General features: G+C 47.5%; 1 protein-coding gene across 2 annotated transcripts in view; it reads left to right on the top strand.

The window, feature by feature from the left end:
• Positions 1–1,571: 1,571 nt before the first annotated feature.
• The window catches only part of LOC134983595 (zinc finger protein 271-like), a 44,579-nt gene continuing 23,486 nt past the window's right edge, over positions 1,572–22,664 (top strand). Inside the window, exons 1-3 of one of the 2 annotated variants that reach the window (XM_063949261.1) lie at positions 1,572–1,779; positions 19,417–19,602; positions 20,244–20,323. In XM_063949261.1, the coding sequence (XP_063805331.1) occupies positions 20,290–20,323 (34 nt within the window). In that variant the 5' untranslated portion in view covers positions 1,572–1,779; positions 19,417–19,602; positions 20,244–20,289. The remainder of the gene's footprint in view (positions 1,780–19,416; positions 19,603–20,243; positions 20,324–22,664) is intronic. The other variant, XM_063949262.1, reaches the window with a different exon arrangement.

Consider the following 22,664-nt stretch of genomic DNA (forward strand, 5'->3'; position numbering starts at 1 on the left):
AATAAAAAAGATTAAGCCATAATCCCACTGGAAACGCATAGAAAACAGTGACAGGTAAGTATATCTGCGCTAAAAACGTGATCATCCCACATAAATCAAAAAGATATAGCCATTATCCTACTGGAAACGCATAGAAAACAGTCCCAGGTATGTATTTTTGCGCTAAAAATGTGATCATCCCACGTAAATAAAAAAGATATAGCCATCATCCCACTGGAAACGCATAGAAAACAGTCCCAGGTATGTATATCTGCGCTAAAAACGTGATCATCCCACGTAAATAAAAAAGATTAAGGCATAATCCCACTGGAAACGCATAGAAAACAGTGACAGGTAAGTATATCTGCGCTAAAAACGTGATCATCCCACATAAATAAAAAAGATATAGCCATCATCCCACTGGAAACGCATAGAAAACAGTCCCAGGTATGTATATCTGCGCTAAAAACGTGATCATCCCACGTAAATAAAAAAGATTAAGCCATAATCCCACTGGAAACGCATAGAAAACAGTGACAGGTAAGTATATCTGCGCTAAAAACGTGATCATCCCACATAAATCAAAAAGATATAGCCATTATCCCACTGGAAATGCATTGAAAACAGTCCCAGGTATGTATATTTGCGCTAAAAACGTGATCATCCCACATAAATAAAAAAGATATAGCCATAATCCCACTGGAAACGCATAGAAAACAGTCCCAGGTATGTATATTTGCGCTAAAAACGTGATCATCCCACATAAATAAAAAAGATATAGCCATAATCCCACTGGAAACGCATAGAAAACAGTCCCAGGTATGAAAATGGTAGAGGGTGCCAGGACTCAATATTGATATTAGGATGCTGGTTTCCTTATTTAATTATATGGCTTTGTTGATATAAACCGATGCAGAAACAATATAAATGCTGTAACTATTTTTTTTTAACTATGAGTATATCATTTAAAAGCTTTATGTGCTTGCTGTAGTTTGTAAATTCTCAGTTGAGGTAAAAAAAATATAGTGACATCTAGAGGTGTGAATAGGAACTACAGGCAATCATCCCGATCATCCCTTTCTGTGATCATCCTTTTAGTACATCCCCTACAGGCAATCATCCCGATCATCCCTTTCTGTGATCATCCTTTTAGTACATCCCTATTTTGCAATAGGTTATTAAAATGAAAATAAATCTATGAATTGTAATTATTTGGAAGGGGTTTTTTTTAGCAGCACGTTACAGAATATATGAAAACAAAATTAAGTATTCATATGTATATGTAACCACACAAACACATGATTATATACATATGATGAACAATGTCACACAACACAGTTTGACATGTACAATATTCACATAACCAGCAGAACCCCCAGCACCTCCCCTTTCTGGTGCAGCCTTAAGTTTTAGTAAAGACTGCTATTTCCAGTGCCCCAATGCAACATGGCCGCCGAGACATCACCGGGGTTGCTACAGCAACGCGCATGCTCAGTGCCAGCGGCTGCGCTCCGGGCGGGCAGGTAGTGTGATTACAATGGATAGGAGGACAGTATGTAAATCTCCGTCTCCCTTTAGCACAAATAGATATTAAAACACAAACTATGTTCTACAAATACGACAATTTATATCACACTGGAATTACTAGAGTAACACATTATTTAGCGATAGTGTCTTCAGTGCAGGGCCGCGGCGGCCATTTTCTTGTAGGCTGTCAGGCACAACCCTGGTTTTCATATCATATATCCACCAACTGCATACGTGTTATAATGTGAGGCCGTTGCGGGCAGCGAGGCGGAGGTAATGTATCTTTTCTGTGCTATGTTGTGATTGTTTCTGTGCAGAGGAGAGATATAAAGAGTAGTAACAGGCTCCCAGCAAACATGAAGGGATGAGCAAAAGCCAGCCAGCTATTGTCCCTGCACCATCCAGGTCACCACAAGTCTCCTCTGATTCTCTTATTATCCCTATATCCTCATTCATTTAATTCCAACGTGTTTCAGCATAAGCCCTTCCAGGACTTATTAATGCATCATTTATATATGTACTAATCTCAGGAAAAGTGGCATACATTGTTGAAGCATGTGCAAGGGCCAGAGGGGCCTATTTATCATTAAGTATTTGTGGGATATGCCACCGAAATGTTGGCATCGCTGCAAATATTAGGCATACTTGCCTACCTGACCCTCTCCATGAGGGAGAAAATGCTCTGCTCCTGGACTTTCCTGGCAATGTATGATTGCCATCACCTGTGGTGAGCTAGTTAATTGATAAGAAAGGTGTTTCACCACAGGTGATGGCAATCATACATTACCAGGAAAGTCCAGGAACAGAGCATTTTCTCCCTCATGGAGAGGGTCAGGTAGGCAAGTATGATATTAGGTAACCCCAGATGTACTGTGGAGGGATTGCAGCAGTCCCCTCCGATATCTGACACATCTCCCAACATACTCGTCTCCAGTGGGGTCTGCAGTGCTGGCAGACTCGGGCATGATAAGGGCCCATACTTAGGGGTGTGATCAGTCACAAGTGGGGGTGTAGCCCATTTCCAGAGAGGCTTAAAATACACCATAGTTACAGCTGCCGTAATAAATACTAATTATCAGGTCCAGAACGTGATAATTAGTAAATCTACCCCTGAGCAGGGCTGCCATCAGAAATTGTGGGGGCCTGGGACTGTGGCTGTAAAGTTGTTGTACTACCTACGGGATCCTGTCGGTCACTATGCCGACGCCGGGATTCCGAGTGATCAAACGCCAACAGGGGCTCTTCCCTCCACAATACCCATAGTGCGGGAATAGAACCTGTGGCAAGCGTGGCGAGCCACTGAGCCCGCAAGGTGCTCTGTGGCGCTACACCCCCCGCCAGCGTTCAAGCCCCAACCTACACATACACAGCAGGACTCCCTGTCACCTCTAAGCCAGCATTGGGCTCCTGCCATAATTAGATGGACTGGCAGACCTTAGTTAGTAAATATTGCCCCTACATGGATAAGTATATCGATGTCACTGTCCTGACCCAGCCCATTTCAACCACTGTGATGCATGGGGATAATACCAGTGTATAGTATATAGACCCTCCCCATCCCATACATCGCACAGCTCAGTCCTGGCACCAGGGCAATACACACTATGGTCCCTGATCACAACTCCCATTTTTCCATGCACAAGTAGCAGCAGCCAGTCGCAGTGGCCACAGATGAGCAGCTCACAGCCGGCGGGTCTGTACTTAACATGTCCATAAGAGCTGCATTACCACACAGGCCGTCTGACTGCCGACAGCCGGGCAACTTGCCTCCCAAACTTGTGCACAGCTGAGAGAGGTACACTGTCCAGGGTGATATTACTTTGGAGATTCTGCGCGCTCACTCAAAACTCACCTTGTGAGTATACATCAGCAAGTGTGCGTATACCCCCGCCGGAGTGACTTCACTCACTGACATGTGTATCCCGTCCATGTGCAGCTTCAGCAGGTGATTGGCACCACCGGGTAGGGCCACCAAGCGGGCCCCATCTGTATGCAGTCCCCCCCTGATGGCGGCTCTGCCCATGAGAACGGGTATCTGGATGATACATTCACAATGTATCGGTAGACCGATACAAATAGTCGACAGTGTTTAAGGTCGACTGGTTCAAAAGGTCGAAGTGACAGTGGTCAACACAAAAGGACCATTTTTTTTTCACGTTTTCCCAACATTTTCTTGATTTACTATCCATATGGACATCTAATGGAAAGAGTAAGCTTTTGCGAGCGAAGTGAGCCGACGAGGGTACAGGTTTGTACTGATGGTGTTCTCATAACATGAAATATACAACAATTGACCCAAAAAACATGTCAACCATTTTTGTGTCGACCTTTTTTGTACCCATAGAGCTTAACCACTGTCGACCTTTTTGTACCTTATCACCCCTGAACATGTACCTATATGAAGTACCCAGTTTATTAATTTAATACAACCTATTCGTTCAGAGGATTCTTTATTGTCAAGTAGAATATGAGTTAAAACATAAAATCTTTATTATTTCTTCCACATGTTATGTAACGTAGGTTGTCCCTTTATGTAGTGGTGGTGTTGCCTATAGCAACCTATCAGATTCTTGTTCTAATTTATCCAGCACATTCTATATAATGAAAAGTTAGAATCTGATTGGCTGTTTGGGGCAAAACCACCACTTGTGCTCGTTAGAAGGTTTTATCAATCTCCTCCTTTGGGCTCAATTCAATTAGATGCTAGGGGGTGACAGTTGACATTGTAACGGCATGGAAACGTCGTCAACGGCACCGCAACAAGCCACGGACTCATAGATTTTGGTACGTAGATATATAGACGCTCTTACTAGCACGTAATATATAACGATTCTTTAATGTCACAGAGGACCTGTCTATAATACTGTTTTCCATTTTTCATATACAAATTAGCAAGCCTTTGTGTAATCTCCACATAAGAATATGTTCCCGTGTATGGTTGGCTAATTAGTGCTGTAACAGGGTGTCAGTGCTCCCTGTGCCAGGCCCCTCCCCCTAAACTGTGATGTCATGTCATGCCTAGGCAGCTGCGGGAAGTAGAGCCACTGCCTGGGATGTCCTAAGGGGGATCCGGTCTTTAGGTCGACAGTAAGTAGGTCAACACTGTCTAGGTCGACCACTATTGCTCGACAGTAAGTAGGTCGACATGGACTTTAGTTCGACATGTTCTAGGTTGACATGACAAAAGGTCGACATGAATTTGTAAAAAAAAAAATTCTTAATTTTTTTTTACTTTTTCATACTTTACGATCCACGTGGACTACAATTAGGAACGGTAATGGGCCCTACACACTGGCAGATCTCACTGCACGACATGAACGTTCTCGTTCGTTAATGATCAAGAACTCATTCATATCGTGCAGTGAGTAGGCACCAGCGATTAACGATACGCGCCCCCGCGCTCGTTAATCGTTGGTGCCCCGTCGCTTATGCATGCAGGCCAGTATGGACGAGATTGTCCATATTAGCATGCATCGCTAGGGAGCCGGGTGACGGGGGGGGGGGGGGGGGGGTGAATGAGGAAACTTCTGCCGTATCGGCGGTCGGGCAGCTCGGCGGCGGGTCGCCCAGTCTGTAGGGCCCTTAACCTTGCATGCGAGGGGACACGGTGCACTAATTGGGATTCCCGGTTACTGTACGGAGAAAACGACACCAAAAAAAGTAAAAAAAAACTCATGTTGACCTTTTCTTATGTCGACCTAGAGTCTCTGTCGACCTAGAAACATTTTCGACCTACTTACTGTTGGCCAATAGTGGTCAACCTAGACACTGTCGACCTAAGTCTAATCTACCTAACATACCACACCCGTCCCAAGCAATCCACCAGACATCCATTGGACGCCCCGAATGGCTCTGCAGTAGCGCAACTGGCTGCAGGTTACCATTCCAGGTGCCGTGGTGCAGCGGCAATGCCGCACCCAGGGCTCGCACATTCTTAGTCATGGCCCTGTCAGGGCGCATCACACTGTGTCGTGTCAGCACTGTGTTCCTCCATTTGGACTAGACACAGGGTTTTCTTTTTTTTTATTACAATACTTTTCTATCTTTTGAGCACAATGGGCGGGATGTAGTGCCGCCCGAGTTTGGCCGACGTGCGGGATGCCGTCCAAATTTGGACGTTTTTTAAAAGAGCAATCACATACAATGCATGGTTTTGCCTTGTAAGTGATTACCTCTTTAAAAAAAAAGTCTGAGTTCGGCCGGCATCCCGCACGTCGTCCGAACTTGTGGTTTACATTTTCACTAATATTTCACTTGATAATAAAGAATCCTCTGAATTAACAGATTTGAATAAATTAAATAATTGGTATTTTAATACATGTACATAGTCAGTCCCTAGTGCTCCGTCAAAAATGTATCTAGCTTATTCTGTATTAAGTACAAGACCTGACTGAGGAGGTGAGGGAGTCTGGAAGTGTCACAGTGATGTGACTTTTATCTCTATTACTAACACAGGGACCTGACTGGGAGGTGAGGGAGTCTGGAAGTGTCACAGTGACGTCACTTTTATCTCTATTACTAACACAGGAACCTGACTGGGAGGTGAGGGAGTCTGGGAGTGTCACAGGGACATTACTCTTATATCTATAACTAACACAGGGACCTGACTGGGGAGGTGAGGGAGTCTGGGAGTGTCACAGTGACGTCACTCTTCTCTATATTACTAACACAGGTACCTGACTGGGGAGGTGAGGGAGTCTGGGAGTGTCACAGGGATATCACTTTAATCTATATTTCTCTTACGTCCTAGAGGATGCTGGGGACTCCAAAAGGACCATGGGGTATAGACGGGATCCGCAGGAGCTTGCGCACACTAAAAAGACAATCTGGGTGTGAACTGGCTCCTCCTTCTATGCCCCTCCTCCAGACCCCAGTTAGACTTTGTGCCCAGGAGTGACTGGATGCATACTAGGGGAGCTCTACTGAATTTCTCTAGAAAAAGATTTTTGTTAGGTTTTTTATTTTCAGGAAGACCTGCTGGCTACAGGCTCCCTGCAGCGTGGGAGTGAGGAGAGAAAAGCAGGACCTACTTCTGTGAGTTTCAAGTCTCTGCTTCTCGGCTACTGGACACCATTAGCTCCAGAGGGATTGATCACTTGGTGCGCCTAGCTGCTTGTTCCCGGAGTCACGCCGTCGCCCCCTCACAGAAGCCAGAAGTCAGAAGTTGGGTGAGTATGAGAAGAACAGAAGACTTCAGGACGAAAGAATACTTCAGTAAAGGTACATCACAGCGGCAACGCTGTGCTCCATGCTCCGACACACATCACCAACGGTATATCACTGGGTGCAGGGCGCTGGGAGGGGGCACCCTGGGCGGCATGTTACTAGAGTTGAGGGCGGCATAAAGAGATTGTAGGTGCCTCGGCACCCTTTACAGACCCCCGACGGCATTTTCTTTCAATTTTGAAATTGGCGGACCGAAGCGTGTTGGGAAGGGGGCGGAGCTTCGTCCCGCCAGCTCACTGGCGCCATTTTCTCCCTACACGCGGCTGAGGGATAGACACTGCCAGGACCTCCACGCTTCTCTACAAAGTAACGGGGGGCATTTCCAAAGGGGGGCCGCAATGTGGGGCTTGAATTTAACAAAGGCAGCGCTGGGTACATATATCGTTTGTGTCGATATATGAGCGCTGGGGTGTGAGCTGGCATACTCCCTCTGTGTCCTCTCTCTGGGCTTCATTGTGGGCTTGTCACCTAGCTGGGACGTTCTGTGGGTTGGGGTGTGTCGGTACTACGTATCGGCATGTCTGAGGCTGAATGTTATTCACCAGAGGAGGTTATTGGGGGTGTGCATGCGGGGCTAGAATTGGGACTGTCGACACCGCCGACACCTGATTTGCTAGCACTGCTCAATACGATAAATTCCAATGTAGCTTCCTTATCAGCTGTCACGATCCGGGTATCTGGACGCCATTTCTTACCCATCAGATGCCTCCTAAGGCTGGCTCAGCGCTCCAGGACCGGATCCCATCTGTTATCCTGATGTGTACATTCCTGTATCCTCTCCTGTCTCTCTGGGACGCTGTCACAGTAACGCCTTATTACATCTGGCATGGCGTCTCCCGCGGCCTCCGCCGCCGTCCCTGAGCTTCTGCATGCAGAGTGTCAGAGTGGCGATTACGTCAGCCGCGGCCTCCGCTGTGTCCGCGTGGTTGGATGTGCACTTGTCAGCCTGGCGTCTCCTGTCTCCAGTGGCCGGCGCCGCCATTACTGTTTTCATTACCACATGGATTACAAACCAAACTTCCCTCCAAGTGTCTGCATGGGCGCAGCCATCTTGGATTCTGTCAGCTGATCATTTCCTCCAATCTGTTGTCAGTATTTTTAATCTGCATAATTGCCAAGCCAATCCCTTCCTTGCTGCAGGTATAAATACACTGTGCCTGAGCAAGGAAGGCGTCAGTGCTTTGGTTGTCAAACCTAGTTCCTGTTTGTCTCTCTCCTGTGATTGTCTTCCAGGTTCCAGCTCCTGTCTCAAGACTTCCACCATAGAGACCCGCACCAGCATTCCACCTGCGGTGTAGCCTGACTCTCCAATCCATTGTGGATTCATCTGTTTCCAGCTACAACATTACCTGCTTCCAGCTCAGCTTCCAGCAGAGTACAGCTTCCCTTAAAGGGCCGGTGTCCTTTCTACACTTTACCACTCTCCACCGGTATTATTATTTCTCCGCTCTCAAGTTCTACATTTCAGTTCATATTTCATCGCTCCCAAGTTCATTTATTATTTAACTGGTTCCAGCCAGTATCCACTCCGTGCTAACAACAGTCTGGTTCCAGCCAGTATCCACAGCAGCTGTTTTATCTTCAGCAACCCAGCTTTTCCTGGAACACCAGCTGGCACAATCCTGGGTTATCTCCATTGCTACAGTCGGGCCTGGTAAGGACTTTCCATCTAGAAGATCATAAGAACTATCTCACACTACCAGTGCCCTGTGGCTCCTGCCATCCTGTAGTACCCAGGAACTGTATTTATTCTTTGCTGACTTTTACGTTTTCTTTTACTGCTGCTGTGTTGCGGAGTTGTCATAATAAACATCCTTGACTTTTATCCAAGTTGTCGTGGTCACGCCTTCGGGCAGTTATTATCCATGTTACTTACATGTCCAGGGGTCTGATACAACCTCCCAGGTTCCGGTACATCTCAGCCCCTACAACTGAGGCTGCCTCCCGTCAGCTCAGGCCCTCAGTTGTGACAGTAAGCACTGACCTAATGAATCCAGCCGGAGACCAGGATCAAGCGGCCAGGCCGATGCAAGAACTGGCAGCCCGACTAGAACATCAGGAGGCTGCACAGGGCCACATCATCCGCTGTCTCCAGGATCTCTCTACTCGGCTGGATGGGATTCAGACAACTCTCCGTGGATCAGGCGCGTCTGGTGCGTCAACCACAGTGACTCCAGCTATAACCCCACCCACCTTACCCATTTCTGCTCCACGTCTTCATCTTCCAACGCCAGCAAAATTTGACGGATCTCCAAGATTCTGCAGGGGATTTCTCAACCAGTGTGAGATTCAGTTTGAGCTACAACCTGGCAATTTTCCCAGTGACCGTACAAAAATTGCCTACATTATTTCTCTTCTCAGTGGCTCAGCCCTTGATTGGGCATCACCGTTATGGGAGAGGTCCGACACCCTGCTATCTTCCTACACTGCCTTCGTGTCAACATTCAGGCGCATCTTCGACGAGCCAGGCCGGGTAACCTCAGCTTCATCCGAGATTCTCAGTTTACGCCAGGGGTCACGTACTGTAGGACAATATCTGATACAGTTCCAGATCCTGGCATCCGAACTGGCATGGAACGACGAGGCCCTGTATGCTGCATTCTGGCATGGCTTATCTGAGCGTATTAAAGATGAGTTAGCTACCAGAGACTTACCTTCTAAGTTAGATGAGCTAATCTCACTCTGCACGAAAGTGGATTTACGTTTCAGAGAGAGAGCAACTGAGCGTGGAAGATCATCTGCTCCAAAATCTTCTGCTCCTCCTCCTCGTCAACTGTCACCATCTAAAGATGAGCCCATGCAACTTGGCCGTTCCCGTTTAACTCCTGCTGAGCGCCGAAGACGTCTCTCCGAGTTTCTCTGTCTCTATTGTGCAGCTCCGTCTCACACCATTAATGCCTGTCCCAACGTCCGGGAAACTCCAAATCCTAGCTCGCCAAGGAGAGGGCCGGCTAGGAGTAATGATCTCCTCTCCATCTCCTCAAGATTGTAATCTCCCAGTCTCGCTTCAAGTTGCTCAACGTTATCGGAACGTCATTGCCCTCCTTGATTCCGGAGCAGCTGGGAACTTTATTACCGAAGCCTATGTTAAACGGTGGTCCCTACCCACCGAGAGACTTCCTTCGTCCATTTCTTTAACTGCCGTGGATGGCAGCAAAATTTTTGATGCAGTTATTTCTTTAAGGACTCTACCAGTTCGTCTGAGAGTGGGAGTTCTTCATTCCGAACTTATTTCTTTTTTAGTGATTCCAAGAGCCACACATCCTGTGGTCCTGGGCCTTCCATGGCTCCGTCTTCACAATCCTACAATTGATTGGACGACTACGCAAATCCTGGCATGGGGTTCCTCCTGTGCTGAGACATGTTTGTTTAAAGTATTGCCTGTCTGTTCTTCCTCCCCCAGGTCGTCTGATGTTCCACCTCCTCCATATCAAGATTTCACGGATGTGTTCAGTAAAGCTTCTGCTGATATCCTTCCTCCTCATAGAGAATGGGACTGTCCGATTGATCTCGTTCCAGGGAAGGTTCCACCTCGAGGCCGAACTTATCCGTTGTCTCTGCCTGAGACGCATTCTATGGAGGAATATATTAAAGAGAACCTAGCAAAGGGGTTCATTCGACCTTCTTCTTCTCCAGCCGGCGCAGGCTTCTTTTTTGTAAAAAAGAAAGATGGTGGTCTGCGGCCGTGCATCGACTACAGAGGTTTGAACGACATTACCATCAAGAACCGTTATCCTTTACCCCTGATTACTGAGCTCTTTGACAGAGTTAGCGGAGCTACCATCTTTACAAAGCTGGACTTGCGAGGTGCATACAATCTCATCCGGATCCGTGAGGGTGACGAGTGGAAGACCGCCTTTAACACCCGTGACGGACATTATGAGTACCTCGTCATGCCCTTCGGATTGAGCAATGCTCCAGCTGTCTTCCAGCATTTTGTCAATGAGATCTTCAGAGACATTCTATACCGTCATGTCGTGGTCTATCTAGACGATATCCTCATTTTTGCCAACGATTTAGAGGAACATCGTTGTTGGGTTAAAGAGGTTCTGTCCCGTCTCCGTGTCAATCATCTCTATTGCAAATTAGAAAAATGCGTCTTTGAAGTCAAGTCCATTCCGTTTCTAGGGTACATTGTGTCCGGTTCCGGACTAGAGATGGATCCTGAGAAACTACAAGCAATCCAAAATTGGCCGGTACCCTTAACCCTCAAAGGGGTCCAGAGGTTCTTAGGGTTCGCCAACTATTACCGAAAGTTTATACGAGACTTTTCCACCATTGTGGCGCCTATTACTGCTTTCACTAAGAAGGGTGCTAACCCGTCCAAGTGGTCTGAAGAAGCCATGCAAGCATTTCATCTTTTAAAACAAAGGTTCATCTCTGCGCCTGTTCTGAAACAGCCTGACATCGACTCTCCTTTCATCTTAGAGGTGGATGCCTCCTCCGTTGGAGTAGGAGCGGTGTTATCTCAGAGGGCTAAAGATGGCCATTTACACCCTTGCAGTTTCTTCTCCCGGAAGTTCTCCCCAGCTGAGCGCAACTATGCCATTGGCGACCAGGAGTTGCTAGCCATCAAGCTCGCTCTAGAAGAGTGGAGGTATCTGTTGGAGGGAGCTTCTCATTCAATCACCATACTTACAGACCACAAGAACCTTTTATACCTGAAGGGCGCACAATGTCTCAACCCTCGTCAGGCCAGATGGGCACTTTTCTTTTCCAGGTTCGACTTTAAACTCCAGTTCTGTCCGGGCTCTCAGAATCGCAAGGCCGATGCCCTTTCCCGCTCATGGGAGCAAGAAAATGAGTCAGAGTCTTCAGACAAGCATCCTATTATAAATCCGTTGGCATTCTCCACGGTAGGGATGGACTCTACGCCCCCATCAGGGAAAAGTTTTGTGAAGCCGATGCTAAGGAAGAAGCTCATGCATTGGGCCCATGCTTCCCGTTTTGCCGGACATACAGGTATCCAAAAAACCCTGGAGTTTATCTCTAGGTCCTATTGGTGGCCAACTCTGAAAAAGGACGTCTTGGAGTTTATTGCATCTTGCCCAAAGTGTGCCCAACATAAAGTATCCCGCCAGTCGCCTGCGGGGCAACTGGTTCCACTATCCGTTCCCCGTCGACCATGGACCCACTTGTCGATGGATTTCATTACAGACTTACCCATGTGCAACAAGTTCAATACCATCTGGGTGGTAGTTGACCGGTTCACCAAGATGGCACACTTCATTCCTCTCACCGGTCTTCCGTCAGCTTCCAAGTTGGCTCAAGTATTCATACAAGAGATCTTCCGACTCCACGGTCTTCCTGAAGAAATTATATCAGATCGAGGAGTTCAATTCACAGCCAAATTCTGGCGAAGTTTATGTCAAGTCCTCCAAGTCAAGCTAAAGTTTTCCACGGCTTACCATCCTCAGACCAATGGTCAAACCGAGAGGGTGAATCAGGACTTGGAGGCCTTCCTCCGCATCTATGTGTCCTCCTCTCAAGATGACTGGGTTCAATTACTTCCCTGTGCCGAGTTCTGTCATAACAACCAGTATCATTCTTCATCTGCTTCAACACCATTCTTCACTAACTTTGGATTCCATCCTAAAGTCCCTGAGTTCCAACCGCTTCCAGCAACTTCTGTTCCCGCAGTGGATATCACCTTGCATCAGTTTGCCAATATCTGGAAGAGCGTACGATCAGCTCTGCTCAAGGCATCGTTCAGGTGCAAGAAGTTTGCGGATAAGAAGCGTCGAGCAGTTCCTGCTCTCAAGGTGGGTGATCGGGTATGGTTATCCACGAAGAATTTGAGGTTAAGAGTTCCCAGTATGAAGTTTGCACCTCGCTATATCGGTCCTTTCAAGATTGAACAAGTCATCAATCCTGTTGCTTACAGACTCCAGTTGCCTCCCTTCTTAAAAATACCCAGGACATTCCATGTTTCCCTGTTGAAACCGCTGATCTTGAATCGGTTTCATTCCTCACTTCCTCCAACTCCGAAAGTCCAAACTCAACGAGGCGTTGAGTATGAAGTGGCCAAGATCCTGGACTCACGTCACCGTTACGGTCAACTACAATATCTTATTGACTGGAAGGGTTATGGTCCTGAGGAACGTTCATGGACCAATGCTTCTGATGTCCATGCTCCTGCCTTGGTCCGGAGATTCCATTCCAAGTTTCCTCAAAAGCTAAAGAAGTGTCCTGGGGCCACTCCTAAAGGGGGGGGTGCTGTCACGATCCGGGTATCTGGACGCCATTTCTTACCCATCAGATGCCTCCTAAGGCTGGCTCAGCGCTCCAGGACCGGATCCCATCTGTTATCCTAATGTTCACATTCCTGCATCCTCTCCTGTCTCTCTGAGACGCTGTCACAGTAACGCCTTATTACATCTGGCATGGCGTCTCCCGCGGCCTCCGCCGCCGTCCCTGAGCTTCTGCATGCAGAGTGTCAGAGTGGCGATTACGTCAGCCGCGGCCTCCGCTGTGTCCGCGTGGTTGGATGTGCACTTGTCAGCCTGGCGTCTCCTGTCTCCAGTGGCCGGCGCCGCCATTACTGTTTTCATTACCACATGGATTACAAACCAAACTTCCCTCCAAGTGTCTGCATGGGCGCAGCCATCTTGGATTCTGTCAGCTGATCATTTCCTCCAATCTGTTGTCAGTATTTTTAATCTGCATAATTGCCAAGCCAATCCCTTCCTTGCTGCAGGTATAAATACACTGTGCCTGAGCAAGGAAGGCGTCAGTGCTTTGGTTGTCAAACCTAGTTCCTGTTTGTCTCTCTCCTGTGATTGTCTTCCAGGTTCCAGCTCCTGTCTCAAGACTTCCACCATAGAGACCCGCACCAGCATTCCACCTGCGGTGTAGCCTGACTCTCCAATCCATTGTGGATTCATCTGTTTCCAGCTACAACATTACCTGCTTCCAGCTCAGCTTCCAGCAGAGTACAGCTTCCCTTAAAGGGCCGGTGTCCTTTCTACACTTTACCACTCTCCACCGGTATTATTATTTCTCTGCTCTCAAGTTCTACATTTCAGTTCATATTTCATCGCTCCCAAGTTCATTTATTATTTAACTGGTTCCAGCCAGTATCCACTCCGTGCTAACAACAGTCTGGTTCCAGCCAGTATCCACAGCAGCTGTTTTATCTTCAGCAACCCAGCTTTTCCTGGAACACCAGCTGGCACAATCCTGGGTTATCTCCATTGCTACAGTCGGGCCTGGTAAGGACTTTCCATCTAGAAGATCATAAGAACTATCTCACACTACCAGTGCCCTGTGGCTCCTGCCATCCTGTAGTACCCAGGAACTGTATTTATTCTTTGCTGACTTTTACGTTTTCTTTTACTGCTGCTGTGTTGCGGAGTTATAATAAACATCCTTGACTTTTATCCAAGTTGTCGTGGTCACGCCTTCGGGCAGTTATTATCCATGTTACTTACATGTCCAGGGGTCTGATACAACCTCCCAGGTTCCGGTACATCTCAGCCCCTACAACTGAGGCTGCCTCCCGTCAGCTCAGGCCCTCAGTTGTGACATCAAAGAGGTTAGATAAGTCTGAGTCACAGACGCAGGTGTGGATAAAGTCCATGGAAGAGGCTTTGTCTCAGGTACAGACCCCATCCGGGTCTCATAAGAGGCCATTTACTCAAGTGGTAGATACTGATACCGACACGGACTCTGATTCCGAGGTCGATTTCACTGAGGCAGTTTTACATCCATGGTTAGTTAGGAGTATTCAGTACATGATTGTGGCTATAAAAGATGTTTTACACATTTCTGATAAACCTGCGGTACAGGAAACAAGGATTTGCTTGTTCAAGGAGAAAAAACCTGAGGTGAAGTTTCCCCCCTCTCATGAAATGAATACTCTTTGTGAAAAGGCTTGGGAGTCTCCGGATAAGAAATGGCAGATTCCCAAGAGGATTTACATGGCGTATCCTTTCCCCTCTGATGACAGGGAAAAATGGGAGACATCTCCAAATGTTGATAAAGCTCTATCCCGTTTGTCTAAGAAGGTGGCACTTCCGTCTCCTGACACGGCAGCTCTCAAAGATCCGGCGGATCACAAGTTGGAGACGTGTCTGAAGTCCATTTTCGCTAATTCGGGGGCTTTGCTCAGACCCGCTGTGGCGTCGGTATGGGTGAGTAGTGCTATTGCTAAATGGGCTGAGAATTTAGCTAGTGATATGGATACCCTTGACAAAGATAATGTCCTTTTAACTCTCGGTTATATTAAGGACGCTGCAGATTACCTAAAGCACGCGGCGAAGGATGTCTGTCTCTTGGGTTCAAGAACCAATGTCATGTCGATATCTGCCAGGAGGGCCCTGTGGATCCATCAATGGAACGCTGATGCCGACTCCAAGAGTTCTATGGAAGCACTACCCTTCAAAGGTACTGTCTTGTTTGGGGACGGCTTGGCAGACCTGGTCTTGTCCTCTTTTCTTCTTTATGTGCCCACACAACAGAAAAAGGCACCACATCAGCAAATGCAGTTCTTTCGTCACAATAAATACAAGCGTGGAAAAGGTTTGTCCTTCCTCGCTTCAAAGGGTAGAGGAAGGGGAAGGAAACCTCCTGCAGGCTCAGGCGCACAGGACCAAAAGTCCTCCCCTGCTGCTACCAAGTCCACCGCATGACGCTGGGACTTCCCTGGGGGAGTCCGGACCGGTGGGAGGCCGTCTTCGGATATTCAGTCAGGTCTGGATTCAATCAGACCTGGATCCTTGGGTGTTAGAGATCGTGTCTCAAGGATACAAACTGGAGTTTCAGGAGATGCCCCCTCACCGGTTCTTCATTTCGGCATTACCAGTAGTTCTTCCGGACAGGGAGGTGGTGCTAGCAGCAATTCAAAAATTGTGTCTACAGAGGGTCATTATTCCCATTCCCTCGTCCCAGCGGGGGGAGGGGTTCTACTCGAGCCGGACGGTTCGGTCAGACCAATTCTAAATCTAAAATCCCTCATTCCATACTTTAAAGTGTTCAAGTTCAAGATGGAATACCTTCGAGCGGTGATTGCCAGCCTGGAGGGGGGGGGGATTTTATGGCGTCAGTCAACATAAAGGATGCCTACTTACATGTGCCGATATATCCTCCTCATCAGGCTTTTCTCAGGTTTGCGATACAGGATTCTCATTACCAATTTCAGACATTGCCGTTTGGGCTTTCCACGGCTCCGAGTATTTTCACCAAAGTCATGACGGAAATGATGGTTCTTCTTCGCAAACAAGGGGTTTCAATTATCCCGTACTTGGACGATCTCCTGATAAAGGCGAGGTCCAAGGAACGGTTGCTGAGAAGTGTAGAGTTGTCACTGTCGGTTCTTCGACAGCACGGTTGGGTGCTCAATTTGCCAAAATCCCAGTTGATTCCGACCACTTGGCTTCCTTTTCTGGGCATGATTCTGGACACTGATTTACAGAAGGTATTTCTTCCAGAAGAAAAGGATCTGGAACTGCAGACGATGGTCAGGGAACTTCTGAGGCTGACGAGTGTGTCAATCCATCATTGTACTCGGGTTCTGGGGAAGATGGTTGCGGCGTACGAAGCCATACCATTTGGCAAGTTTCACGCCCGGGTGTTTCAGTGGGACTTGCTGAGCAAATGGTCCGGGTCTCACCGGCACATTCACCAGAAGTTTATCTCCCAGAGCCAGAATTTCTCTCCTGTGGTGGCTACAAGGTCATCACCTCCTAGGGGGACGCCGATTCGGTATCCAGGATTGGGTACTTCTGACAACAGATGCAAGTCTCCGAGGCTGAGGCGCAGTCATCCAAGGAAGAAACTTCCAGGGAAAATGGTCGCTCCAGGAAGCCTGTTGTCTCCACATAAATATTCTCGAGTTAAGAGCCATTTACAATGGCCTGCTACAAGCAAGAAGCCTTCTTCAGGGTCGTCCTGTCCTGGTACAGTCAGACAACATCACAGTGGTGGCACATATAAACCGTCAAGGCGGAACAAGGAGCAGAGCGGCAATGGCGGAGGCCACAAAAATCCTTCGCTGGGCGGAACAACACGTGAGCGCACTGTCAGCGGTCTTCCTACCGGGGGTGGACAACTGGAAAGCAGATTTCCTCAGCAGACACGATCTCCATCCGGGAGAGTGGGCTCTTCACCAAGAGGTATTTGCAGAGGGGACAGAACGCTGGGGAATTCCGTTGATCGACATGATGCCGTCTCGTCTCAACAAGAAGCTGCCGAGGTATTGTTCCAGGTCAAGGGACCCCCAAGCCAGTGCAGTGGACGCCCTGGTGTCTCCGTGGGTGTTCCAGTCGGTGTATGTGTTCCCTCCACTTCCTCTCATTCCAAAGGTACTGGGGATCATTCGCCGTGCAAGGCTTCAGGCGATTCTCGTCGTTCCAGACTGGCCAAGAAGGGCCTGGTATCCGGATCTTCGGGACTTACTGGTGGAAGATCCTTGGCCGTTTCCTCTAAGAGAGGATATGTTGTTGCAGGGTCCTTGCGTGTTTCCAGACTTACCGCGGCTGCGTTTGACAGCATGGAGGTTGAGCGCCAGATCTTAGCTCGTAAGGGTATTCCCAGGGAGGTCATTCCAACTCTCATTAAGGCTAGGAAGGAGGTTACGGTGAAACATCATCACCGTATTTGGAGGAAGTATGTTTCCTGGTGTGATTCTAAAATGGCTCCTGCGGAAGATTTTCACTTGGGTCACTTTTTCCACTTTTTACAGGCGGGCGTAGATGCAGGCCTGAAATTGGGTTCCATCAAAGTGCAGATTTCGGCTTTGTCTATTTTCTTTCAAAAAGAATTAGCTGCCCTCCCAGAGGTTCAGACCTTTGTGAAAGGAGTAATGCATATCAATCCTCCGTTTGTACCTCCTGTAGCTCCATGGGACCTTGATGTGGTCTTACGGTTTCTCATGTCTTCCTGGTTTGAACCTTTGCGTAAGGTTGAGTTGAAGTTTCTCACTTGGAAGGTGGTTATGCTTTTGGCACTGGTATCTGCCAGGTGGGTTTCAGAGTTGGCGGCTTTATCTCATAAGAGCCCGTACTTAATTTTTCATTCGGATAGGGCGTAATTGAGGACTCGTCAACAATTTCTACCGAAGGTGGTTTCTTCATTTCACATTAACCAACCTATTGTGGTTCCGGTGGCTACGGAAGTGGTGGCGATTCCAAAATCTCTGGATGTTGTAAGAGTGTTGAAGATCTACGTTTCTAGGACAGCTGTTGCTAGGAAGACTGAGACGTTGTTTGTCTTGTATGCTGCCAACAAGATTGGTCATCCCGCTTCAAAACAGACTATTGCACGCTGGATTTGTAGTACGATCCAGCAGGCTCACTCTTCGGTCGGACTACCGGTGCCAAAGTCAGTAAAAGCCCATTCTACCAGGAAGGTGGGCTCATCTTGGGCTGCTGCCTGAGGCGTTTCTGCGTTACAACTTTGCCGAGTGGCTACTTGGTCGGGGTCTAACATATTTGCTAAGTTCTATAAGTTTGATACCCTGGCCGATGAGGACCTTGCGTTTGCTCAGTCGGTGCTGCAGAGTCGTCCGCACTCTCCCACTCGTTCTGGAGCTTTGGTATAATCCCCATGGTCCTTTTGGAGTCATCAGCATCCTCTAGGACGTAAGAGAAAATAGGATTTTGGTACTTACCGATAAATCCTTTTCTCCTAGTCCGTAGAGGATGCTGGGCGCCCGTCCCGGTGCGGACTATTACTTGCAGTGTTTTTCTTGCTGGTTAAATTGGTTTATACAAGGGTTTGTACTGTTTATTGCAGCTTGTTGCTGGTGTTAATGCATACTGTTATCTGGTTTAAAGTTACTCCGGTTGTACGGTATGTTTGTGTGGGTTGGTAGTTTTGTAGCCCTTAGTTTAAACAAAAATCTTTCCTTGAAATGTCCGTCTCTCCTGGGCACAGTTCTTATAACTGAGGTCTGGAGGAGCCAGTTCACACCCAGTCTTAAGTCTTTTTAGTGTGCCCAAGCTCCTGCGGATCCCGTCTATACCCCATGGTCTTTTTGGAATCCCCAGCATCCTCTACGGACTAGGAGAAAAGGATTTATCTGTAAGTACCAAAATCCTATTTACTAATGCAGGTACCTGACTGGGGAGGTGAGGGAGTCTGGGAGTGTCACAGTGACATCACTCTAATCTATATTACTAACACAGGGACCTGGCTGGTGAGGTAAGTGAGTCTGGGAGTGTCACAGTGATGTCACTCTTATCTCTGTTACTAACATAGGGAGGTGAGGGAGTATGGGAGTGTCACAGTGATATTACTTGTATCTCTATCACTAACACAGGGACCTGACTGGGGAAGTGAGGGAGTCTGGGAGTGTTACAGTTGCATCTGTATTAGCTCTTTTACTAACGCAGGGACCTGATTAGGAAGGTGAGGGAGTGTCACAGTGACATAATTCTTATATCTATTACTAACACAATGACATGACTGGGGAGGTGAGCGAGCCTGGGAGTGTCACAGTGACGTCACTCTTATGTCTATCACTAACACAGGGACCTGACTGGGGAGGTGAGGGAGTCTGGAAGTGTTACAGTGGCATCTGTATTATCTCTATTACTAACACAGGGACCTGATAAGGGAGTGTCAGAGTGACATCATTCTTATCTCTATTACTAACACAATGACGTGACTTGGAAGGTGAGGGAGTCTGGGAGTGTCACAGTGACATCCCTTTTAACTCTATTTATATAATGGGCTGTTTTTCAGTTACAGGACTAACCAGTAGTAAAGACATCTGTGGAACATGTGACATCCGATGCCTGTGTGTCAGTCAAATATATTACTCTGTGCCCCATTACGCTGCTTTATCCTCATTCACTGATACATGAGAGACACACTGACCAGAAGATCCTGGAACTCACCAACAAGATCATTCAGCTGCTGACTGGAGAGGTAACTGCTGGGAATAGGACATTATACAGTAACATCAGGAGATGTATCTGGGTGATGACTGGAGAAGTGACTGCTGGGAATGGGACATTATACAGTAACACCAGGGGATGTGTCTGGGTGATGACTGGAGAGGTGACTGCTGGGAATGGGACATTATACAGTAACACCAGGGGATGTATCTGGGTGATGACTGGAGAGGTGACTGCTGGGAATAGGACATTACACAGTAACACCAGGGGATGTGTCTGGGTGATGACTGCTGGGAATGGGGAATTATACAGTAACACCGGGGGACGTGTCTGGGTGATGACTGGAGAGGTGACTGCTGGGGATGGGACATTACACAGTAACACCAGGGGATGTGTCTGGGTGATGACTGGAGAAGTGACTGCTGGGAATGGGACATTATACAGTAACACCAGGGGATGTGTCTGGGTGATGACTGGAGAGGTGACTGCTGGGAATGGGACATTATACAGTAACACCGGGGGATGTGTCTGGGTGATGACTGGAGAGGTGACTGCTGGGAATGGGACATTATACAGTAACACCAGGGGATGTGTCTGGGTGATGACTGTATCATTGTGTGTGTCTGGTTCCTATAAAGTATGAGTATGTCACTGTCTTATCTCTCCATGCAGGAGGGGGAGTGTATAGAAGGAAAGAGGGGTCTGTACAAAGGACGTGATGATGGAAAATCACCGGCCCCTCACATCACCAGGTAAGAGGAGGTTTAATCATAGGCCTGTCTGTGTATATCCATGATGTCATACATATGTACAGTGTGAGGTTTATATATTAACTAAAGATAAAATATGCACAGCTATCAGTGCAATATAATATATAGGATTATAATTAGGGATTCTGATTTTCACTGTTTAATGCTTTTTAAAATATGTGTTTATTATAGTCAAATAAACACTGGGAAATCTCCTATGCTAGCAAACGCATATACAGTGCCTAGCTAAAGTATTCACCCCCCTTGGCTTTTTACCTATTTTGTTACATTACAACTTGTCATTTTTTTAATTTATATTTTATCTGAATTTTATGTGATGGGTCTGCACAAAATAATCTAAGTTGGTGAAGTGAAATGAGAAATTTTTTATATAAAAATAATTTTTAGAAATAAAAATCTGAAAATTGGCATGTGCATATTTATTCACCCCCTTTCTTATTGAGTCCCTCAAAAGTTCTGGTGCAACACATTACCTTCAGAAGTCACATAATTAGTGAAATGAAGTCCACCTGTGTGCAATCTAAGTGTCACATGATCTGTCAGTATAAACACACCTTTTGGGAAAGGCCCCAGAGGTTGCAACACCACTAAGCAAGAGGCATCACACTGTGAAGACCAAGAAGCTCTCCAAACAAGTCAGGGACAAAGTTGTTGAGAAGTAAAGTCAGGGTTGGGTTAAAAGAAAATTTCCAAATCTTTGATGATCCCCCAGAGCACTATCAACTCCATCATCTTCAAATGGAAAGACCATGGTACCACAACAAAACCTGCTAAGAGATGGCCGGCCACCAAACCTCACTATTTCTCTTACGTCCTAGAGGATGCTGGGGACTCTGTAAGGACCATGGGGTATAGACGGGCTCCGCAGGAGACATGGGCACTTCAAAGACTTTAGAATGGGTGTGCACTGGCTCCTCCCTCTATGCCCCTCCTCCAGACCTCAGTTAGATTATGTGCCCAGAGGAGACTGGGTGCACTGCAGGGGAGCTCTCCTGAGTTTCTCTGAAAAATACTTTTTGTTAGGTTTTTTATTTTCAGGGAGCACTGCTGGCAACAGGCTCCCTGCATCGTGGGACTGAGGGTAGAGAAGCAGACCTACTTAAATGATAGGCTCTGCTTCTTAGACTACTGGACACCTTTAGCTCCAGAGGGTCAGAACGCAGGTCTCACCCTCGCCGTTCGTCCCGGAGCCGCGCTGCCGTCCTCCTCACAGAGCCAGAAGATTGAAGCCGGGTGAGTAGTGAGAAGAAAAGAAGACTTCAAAGGCGGCAGAAGACGTCAGATCTTCACTGAGGTAACGCTGCACGCCATTGCTCCCACACATACACACACAGCAGGCACTGTAAGGGTACAGGGCGCATGGGGGGGGGGGCACCCTGGGCAGCAATATAAAACTCAAGGGATTTGGATTATATACTGTGGAGGTGGTATATAAAAAAAAAAACCCGCCAGGATAAATCATTTGAGCGGGACCGAAGCCCGCCGCTGAGGGGGCGGGGCTTGATCCTCCAGCACTAACCAGCGCCCTTTTCTCCACAGCACATGGCAGAGAAGCTGGCTCCCCGGACTCTCCCTTGCTGAACATGGTTACAGAGGGCAAAAATAAGAATTTACTCACCGGTAATTCTATTTCTCGTAGTCCGTAGTGGATGCTGGGAACTCCGTAAGTACCATGGGGAATAGCGGGCTCCGAAGGAGGCTGGGCACTCTAGAAAGATCTTAGACTACCTGGTGTGCACTGGCTCCTCCCACTATGACCCTCCTCCAAGCCTCAGTTAGGTACTGTGCCCGGACGAGCGTATACAATAAGGAAGGATTTTGAATCCCGGGTAAGACTCATACCAGTCACACCAATCACACCGTACAACTCGTGATAATATATCCAGTATGAAACAACTGAGCCTCTCAACAGATGGCTCAACAATAACCCGATTTAGTTAACAATAACTATGTACAAGTATTGCAGATAAACCGCACTTGGGATGGGCGCCCAGCATCCACTACGGACTACGAGAAATAGAATTACCGGTGAGTAAATTCTTATTTTCTCTGACGTCCTAGTGGATGCTGGGAACTCCGTAAGGACCATGGGGATTATACCAAAGCTCCCAAACGGGCGGGAGAGTGCGGATGACTCTGCAGCACCGAATGAGAGAACTCCAGGTCCTCCTCAGCCAGGGTATCAAATTTATAGAATTTTGCAAACGTGTTTGCCCCTGACCAAGTAGCAGCTCGGCAAAGTTGTAAAGCCGAGACCCCTCGGGCAGCCGCCCAAGATGAGCCCACCTTCCTTGTGGAATGGGCATTGACAGATTTTGGCTGT

This window comes from Pseudophryne corroboree (assembly GCF_028390025.1).
Source record: "Pseudophryne corroboree isolate aPseCor3 chromosome 3 unlocalized genomic scaffold, aPseCor3.hap2 SUPER_3_unloc_2, whole genome shotgun sequence".
Lineage (NCBI taxonomy): Eukaryota > Metazoa > Chordata > Amphibia > Anura > Myobatrachidae > Pseudophryne > Pseudophryne corroboree.